Raw genomic sequence first — 8,464 nt, 5'->3', positions numbered from 1 at the left:
TGCTATTTAAGCTTCTAGACTGCTCTGAGGAATATATAGTTGAACCCATTTTAAAGACCAAGAAACTGAGGCTCCAGTGAAATGGCTGGGCCAGGAAAGAACGGGGTCTGGGGATTAAAGCACATGTTCCCTCCACTCCTTAGCTCAGGCTGACCGCCCTCGTCACCTAGACCAGTGGAGGGTGGACCACTCCCAGTTCATTCCTTTATTCTTTCACAAACAACTGGGCACCACACACATCAGCCACTGCTCATGGGCTGCTGTCCCCACTTTGAGACACCTGGCAACTGGCCTTTTTCCTCCAGGAACCGTCAGGCCTATGAATGAGGAAACTGGCTGTGGCCCAAGCTCACCTGGCTGGCACAGTCGAAGCCGGTGCCCAGGGCGGCCAGGACACGCAGCACCCAGGGGCTGCTGTTACACTTCACCGCATAGAAGGGCGAGACCCTTGGCAGGGCCTGGCAGAAGGCCTGGTGGCGGCTGGCCAACACTCCCAGGTCGCCCACCATGAAGGGGTCTCGGTGGTCCTGCCAAGGCAGAGAGAGAGGCAAGAGAGGCTGGGCATTGTGTCACTTCAGTGAATCCTCACAGGGTCCCCATGCGGCAAGTACTACTGTTACCCAGTTAGGAAAAGAGGAAACTGCGGCTCTAAAATCTCTTTATTTTTTCCTTTTTCGTGAATACATTGGGGTGACACTGGTTAAAAAATTATACAGGTGTCAGGTGAACTACAATATGAATCTTTTTTTCAAGGTCAATAGCAACTACATGGCAATGGTAGGATTTGAGCCTTGACCTTCTAACTTTTACAACAGGAAGACAAGAGGGCAACAAGCTTTATAGACCAAATGGGCGCCAGGACTCTCCAACCCTCACCGGGATCGCTTGGCACAGGGTGGAATCCCAGGAGCTGGTGGCAGACTAGAAGGGGACAGGAGAACTATCCCATGCCACCAGGGAACACAGCTATTCAGTAAGACCTAGTAAACTGACTAATAAAACACGAAGTCTTATTTTGTCCCCACCTAAGTAGGGACTGAGACCCACACTCTCCCCTCCCTCCTCTCCCCTCACCGAATCAGAGAGCTCCCGGATCTTCTTCAAGACCACCTCCATGGCAGATTCCTCAGGCCCCAGGGGGATGATATCCTTCATCAACGAGCTTCCAGGGTGTCCTTCGTTCTCCTTTGAGTCCATGAGGGTGGTGCTCATCCCTGACTCCAACAGAGCCCTCTGCCAGGGACACTCCCAGCATCCTGGAAAGGCCTTGCACTGAGGACACTCCTCCCTCCTCCTCCCAGCGCCCTGCTGGCCCGTGGAGCCAGAGTTCCTAGGCCAGTAAGCCCTCGGCCCTCCCATGCAGCCACATAGAGCTCCGTGGAGCCCTCGTGAACTTTCCCATCTGTAGGAAGGACCACTGGCCAGGCCCAGCCTGCTTCAGAGACCTAGTATTGTTATGCCCAGATTTCAAGATCCCCAAAGACCACACCAGGAGCCAGCCAGTCCGATGCAAAAGCAGAAGGTCCTTTATTGAGCTAGCTAGCTCGACTCCCCCTCCTGGCCGACGCAGCGACAGGAAGCAGAGTGAAACCCCCTGGGAAAAACAGGGTTTTAATGGAGGGTTGGAGTGAGGGGAGTGGAGCTGACTGTGGGCCCTGCCGATTGGCCAGGCGCAAGTCGGGTCTTGTTACACAGGATGTGGTTATCTCTATGGCGTGCACGTCCCTTGATTGTCATTGGTTAGTTTAAATCCCGGGCGTGGCCAGCATAGGCCTGGGCTTCCGGGAAGAAGGAGGTCTGAGCACGTGGCTACTACCCCAACATGGAGGGCGCAGCCCTCGCCCCTTCAATGACCTGGCCCCAAACCAAAAATCCAACTAAGTGTGAGCATAAGAGAAATGATTGCTTCTGAAATGACTTATTTCAAAGCTTTCCCCAGCAGGGCAGTCCATACTGGATGTTAGCAACCCAACACAACTAACACTTACTTCCTAAACACACACAAGTAAGATGCACCATGTGAACATAGAGTTTGTATTCCCGAAGGTGCTGGTGATTGATCTATGAGAGCTGGTCCACATCTCAGCCCTGGGAAGGCTGGGCCTGAGAGCAGCTGAGCAGAGAAGGATATGTTGCCCCATGTTGCTCTATATTTCTTGTATCCTTGCAATAATGCTCCCTGATATCTAGGTGGCTATTCTCAAACTTTTCCAGCTACATGCCCCTGGCATCCCCGGAGAGAAAACAATTGAGTTTCTTGGACCAATAATAATGTCTGGCATTTTTGACACAATCTGTGAAGCATATTTTTCAACATCTTAGGGAAGCCTTCTCTGACCACCCTATTTAAAATGGCAAGCAGTCCTCATGCTATAAGTCTTTATTCTTCTTCCTTACTTTTTTTTCCTCCATGGCCCTTGTCATATTCTAACATATCACATGGGTTGCTTAGTTCTCATGTGTACCGTTTGCTCCTCACACTAGAATGTAGGCTCCACACAGGCAGAAATTATGGCCTACTTTTCCACTGCTGTGTCTCCAGTACCTAGAAGAGTCTCTAGCACATAAGTGTTTGTTGACTCTGCTGAGTGCTCTGTAACCAGATGAAGAGTATATTATTCACTGGAAGTATGCTATGTGAACATGTGGGGTTGACATGGGGGTGAAGCTGGTGGCCTGGCAGGACTGCTTCCCCCTAAAGCACCTGCCAGTGACAGAGTGGCCTGCAGTCCTCAGGTGCTGAGCACAAACCTAAGAATAATCCCAGAACAAGGTGCTGAGCAAAAGGGGTGCAGAGCGAAGGGAGTCAGTTACATGGCTGAGCCCATGTAATGCAATCCCCATCTGCATCCAGGACTTCAGAAAACTTGCTAAGTGTTTGAAAGGCTGTGTTCTTGGCCTCCTTGTGGAAAACAGTGAAAGGATAAAGCTTTGAATCTGGGCCTGAGTGCTCTAGAGAGAAGAGAATCAAAGACCCCTGAACACAAACCTCATCCTGCTCCCACCCCACCGGAAGAGCAGGGTACTGAGCACTATAGTAAAAACAACCAACATTTACTGAGCTCTTATTAAGTGCTGGGTAACTCTACTAACGGTTTTACATAGATTAAGTCACTTGGATATCACAGCATCTCTGTAATGTAGGTGTTCTTATCATTATCCTGTTGCACGGAGGAGAAACAAAGGCACAGACAGGTTAATTAAGGCAGTGGTATCGCCAGGAGGTTGCAGAGCCAGGATTTGAACCAGTCTAACTCTCAAGTCTGACTGATGTTGAAACAGGAATTTTGGGGGTGAAAAGGACAGGCTTTAGGAAATTTTAAGAATTGAGGGGACCATGGAAGAAGCACAGGGCTACAGAGCAGCAGAAGGTATATTTCCATAGAATAGGGGCGCTGAAAAGCTGCAACAGGTACATTTCCATAGAATGAGGGAGCTGGGAACAGCAAAAGGTCTATATTTACAAAATAAAGGGAAGGAAGCCCTTCATTCAGAAGGAGGAGAAGCCCAGAGGGAATAGGAAAACAATAAGGAAGGGGGCTGGGAGAGAACCTCACATGTGAGGTTCAACCTTTGAGCCCAGGAGTTCCTATACCAGGTAGTAACCAGTCCAAGGGAATAGTGACCAATCAGAGGGGATTATCAAGGCACCAGGACCTGTAGCCTTTATAAGCCGTAGGGAAAAGGAACTCAGCGGACTCTTTCCCCCTCCCCATGTGGGAGTCTGTACTTGTTCTTTAATAAATCTCCACTTTTGCTCTACCACCTTCTGTCCATGGATTCATTCTTCTACCCCAGCAGACAAAGAATCCAGGACTTCTTGCCCCGGGGAACACCAGGTGTTCCAGTCCAAAAATTCTGCTTCAATGTGATGGTGCCTGTCTACTTTCTATCTTCATCTCACTTCCTACACTTGGAATATGCTCCAGGGAAAGTGCTTCTACTTTGACAGAAGAGAAAGCAAAACTTGAAAAGACTGAGCAAACTTGCCCAAGGTCAGAGTGCATTTCAGTAGTGGACCCTGGATTCAAACTCAGATCTGTTTAGTTCCCATTGCTCTCTTTTACAGCATTTTATAATTTCCCTTCTCTGACTTATTTACTAAACAACCTGTACCAATATCTTCTAGGTGGTGGAGACTGCTTGGTGTTGGATAAAAAAGTTGAGTGAGGTCCTAGATTCCCATTGAGTAGTTGAGTGACAGTTAATTTTTCTACATTTATACCCCTCCACCCATCATCCATTCTTTGTACTGATCTGCTTTTCATTGTGTCCAGGGAGGCAGACCACCATGGAGTGCTTCATCCTGGCTCACTCATCCTCTGGCTTCTTATTGGGTTCAGGCAATGGGAGGAACCAGCAAGATAGAGGATGAGAGGAGAGAGAGGTTGGTGTGTGGGTTATTTAAACCAATGTACCCATCATCCCTGGCATTCCTTTCCTTGCCTTCCTGCTGTGGCCACAGGTCTTATTGGGTGGCTCTGCTCTATGGCTCTGGCTCTCTGGAGTATGATAACATCAATCTTCCCCGCTACCCCCCACGCAGCCGCCTTAAGCATAGAATGGTAACAGCCTTCCGCTTGTGTTAGTTTCTGGGTGTGCTTTTTCCTGTCAGGGCATTCACTGATACAAACCCTTAACCAAGTCTTGCAAATTTTCAATCTCAGTTGCTTTTTATATTAAGTGGGGAGTACAATACCTCCCAAAATGGTGCTATTATATTTCAATTGCTCCAAGGCAGTACCTGGCCCAACGTAACTGGGCAACAGGCAGCAGCCATTTAAATGATTATTACGATGATGAGTATTCTCTGCCCCAGGACCTCAAGGACTGATCATCAATGGTATGTGATTATGTAGTATCATCTTTAAAAAATATGTTTTTATTGATTTTTTTTTAATTGAGAGAGAAGAAGGGAGAGGGATAGAGAGATAGAAACATAGACGAGAGAGAGAGACATGGATTGGCTGCCTCCTACATGTCTCCTACTGAGGTCAGAGTGCCCCAACCAGGAATCGAACTGGTGACCTCTTGGTTCCTGGATTGATGCTCAACTGCTGAGCTCAACTGCTGCTCTGTGAATCCAGAGGAATGCTGAGCCGGGATGCAGTAGCATGTGAAAGCGCATGAATTGTTCCTCCTCAGTGACTTCAGTGAGAATCCAACAGCTGGTGTCCGTGGGCTGTCCAGTGAACCCTTCACTTTTCACCGAGGTTGACCATTGGAAATAGCAATAACAGTTTACCTTTTTGAGATCATACTTTTCACATTTACCACAAACTGTGTCAAGTACTTGAGTAAATTAATTCTCACCAATGACCACTTATAACTCAGACAAAGTAACCTGCCCAAGGGCCATCTTGGCCAGGACGAGCTGTCTAACCCAGGTCCAGCTCACATCTCTGTCCCCAGGGCCTGAACTCTGCCATCCGGGGAACCTGGGGGAGGGATGGCTCTCTCCACTGGCTCTTTTAGTGGTGTGTGTCTAAGAACACAACGCTCAATTCCCTACCTTGTCCCTAAATCGACTTCTTATATTGTCACCCAGGAGGCACACTGGGCTCCTGGGAATGGCTAATGAGTGTAGAAATCCAGTTAAAGGGGGCAGAGCTGAGTCTGAAGGTGGGCGTGTTTAACTTCAAAGTGAGGTCAGGGTTCTATGGAATCCATCAGAGGCAGCTTTTTGCCAGGAGCCACACAGGAGGATGACAGGGCAGGGGGGAGCCCTGCAGAGAGGAGGGCGCTGGCTGGAGGCAGGGAGAGGGGGCGCAGAGGCTGGCAGGGCAAGCATAATAAAGGCGTCAGCAGGAGTGAGGCCTCTGCCTCCCACATGAGTGATGGGGTTTCTACTAATGAGAAACCTGGAGAGAGAGAGAGGGCCCCACAGAACCTTGGAGGCAGAAGGAACAGATCAGAGAGTATCCATGCCAAGAGCGCTGCCAGAGAGCTTGGCTGCAGAGCCCCCGAGGATAGGGAGTTCAACCTCGCTTTCTCATTAGCTGAAATATTTGGAATAAATAAACGGATATCTCTGGAGCCCACTTTATTACATTCGGAGTCATCTTTCACCAGGGTTGGGAGGGGAAAGACACTCACTCATGTCTCAGAAGTGTAACCATTTTGAAAATACTACAATAGACTATTTGATCACTTACGGGAAAGAAAAGACGTACTTAAAAGTTTTCCCTCTTTCCCAACCCTCAAACTAAGAAAACACTCCGTGTATATGTTAACCTTAAAAAAAAAGAAAAGAAAAGCAACCCCAGCCTTTCTTGCTGACTAAGAGAAAGAGGGGCAGCTGATACATCAGGTTCAAAGGCAGCCTTGCCAGGAAGTGCTCAGCAGGGAGCTGGGAGCCTCGAAATAACCTTCAAACATTCAGTGAAGAGATTCTCATGTAACAGCTTCCACAGACGGGCTTAGATAACCCCTACAGAAACCCCACACTGAGTAAATACCTGCACTAGTTTTTACCTGTTTAGCCACATTAGCTGGAGTCTCCCTGCTTCTAGGAAGTCAGATAAAATTGGCTTCACTCCTTTGAGGACCAATGAGAAGGCTACATTTTCCTGGTCACCTTTGGGTTATCCTCAGTTTGGGGATCATTTCATCAGCCTGCATATCCATCCTTGGTTCACAGAAGGCTAATCTATAAAACTGGGCTCCTTCCTTGATTCCCTCCAAAAGTCACACTTCATAAGGCATAGTGTGTGTGTAGTGAAGTGAGCGAGGAACTTTGAAGGTTAGAGGAGGAGGTACTGAGACAGGCTACTAAACCAGGACAGGCGGAATAGGGAAACTGAACCATAGTTAAATGGCCAAGCAATTTATAGGCATCTAGTAAATCACAAAATCCTATCTTCTGTAACTAAGGACACTTAAAAGTAAGTGGTTTAGCCTTAGCTGGTTTGGCTCAGTGGATAAGCAGGGGTGGGCAAACTTTTTGACTCGAGGGCCACAATGGGTTCTTAAACTGGACCGGAGGATCATTGATGTTTCTATCTCTCTCTTCCTCTCTCTTCCTCTCTGAAATCAATAAAAATATATTTTTAAAAAAGTAAATGGTTTATACATCTCCCCAACCAGAAGGTTTAATCACCCCACTCAGTGAGAAAGATAACAGAGATCGAATTAGTGCCATTTGTGCCAACCAAACCCAAGAACGGATGAAGTTAAGGGAATAAATCTCATTTTAGCTCATTAGCATAAAGTTGATGAATATGCTATTGAGATCCTCCCCAAGACCTCCCTGAACCCACAACCTTTAAAAACCCTTAAAAGGAATGTCCCAGCGTGGGCTCTCCCTCCCAGGATCATGCCCTCTTCTTCCCCCACTAAACAGCTTCTCAATTCTAAGGGTTCCCACAGACTTGCGACCAGGGCAGCAGAAATCAATAAAAATATATTTTTAAAAAAGTAAATGGTTTATACATCTCCCCAACCAGAAGGTTTAATCACCCCACTCAGTGAGAAAGATAACAGAGATCCAATTAGTGCCATTTGTGCCAACCAAACCCAAGAACGGATGAAGTTAAGGGAATAAATCTCATTTTAGCTCATTAGCATAAAGTTGATGAATATGCTATTGAGATCCTCCCCAAGACCTCCCTGAACCCCCAACCTTTAAAAACCCTCAAAAGGAATGTCCCAGCGTGGGCTCTCCCTCCCAGGAACATGCCCTCTTCTTCCCCCACTAAACATCTTCTCAATTCTAAGGGTTCCCACAGACTTGCAACCAGGGCAGCGATGGGCAGCAGTGGCTCATCCCAGGCTAACCTTTCCCCAAGGCCCCCTATTCTTTGACTTCTAAGTGAGCCAAAGCGGGTACTCCTAAGCTGGCCTTTGCTAAAAACGTCCTCAATCTGATTGAGGTAAGTTCGCTGAGGTCAACCCCTTCCAACCACTAACCCCTGCACAATGAGACTGCTGACTGACTGGCTCACTCAACTCCTGCATGAATCGTGCATGCCTCCCCGGCAATGCTCATCCCGTGGCCCACCTGAGCCGAGTGTCCCATCGCCCGACATACCGACACCCCCCCACTTCTTCTAATACCACTTCTTCAAAATAGACTCTCCCAGGCTGAAAACCGACTTCTGTGCATGGACCATGAAGTTTCAATAGCACTGTACGTGCGTATCCGCATGTGGTATTTTGTGGAAGAGCCACACTCAAGGGGCCAAAGAGCCGCGTGTGGCTCGCGAGCAGCGGTTTGCCGACCACTGCCCTAGGCAGACCCGCTAACTAATGGCCAGGTCCCCTTTCCAGTAAAACGATCCCCAAAGCAAACAAAAACAGACTTAAAATTTAACACTGAGCATCCCATACCTTAAAGTCCTCTAGGCATGTTCCCCTGATCACTTCACCTCATACTCAGTTTGGTGGCCCCCATCTACTGGCCTCTCAGATTTTTCTGATGTTTCTTTCTTACACCCTTCACAAACACCCTCCTCCACCACCAAGT

At 48.0% G+C, this 8,464-nt stretch overlaps 1 protein-coding gene across 1 annotated transcript; it reads right to left on the bottom strand.

Annotated features, from left to right (window-relative positions):
* Positions 1-317: 317 nt before the first annotated feature.
* LOC106726358 (ornithine decarboxylase-like) lies at positions 318-1,325 on the bottom strand. Its single transcript, XM_014540985.1, has 2 exons — positions 1,075-1,325; positions 318-527 (listed from the first exon to the last, which is right to left on the bottom strand). The coding sequence occupies exons 1-2, from the start codon at positions 1,210-1,212 to the stop codon at positions 318-320; spliced, it is 348 nt and encodes a 115-aa protein (XP_014396471.1). The 5' UTR covers positions 1,213-1,325.
* Positions 1,326-8,464: the final 7,139 nt, after the last annotated feature.

Source organism: Myotis brandtii, unplaced genomic scaffold (genome assembly GCF_000412655.1).
Source record: "Myotis brandtii unplaced genomic scaffold, ASM41265v1 scaffold1062, whole genome shotgun sequence".
Taxonomy (NCBI): domain Eukaryota; kingdom Metazoa; phylum Chordata; class Mammalia; order Chiroptera; family Vespertilionidae; genus Myotis; species Myotis brandtii.
Note: the sequence above shows the minus strand (reverse complement) of the source record. Positions and strands in the feature narration are given on the sequence as shown.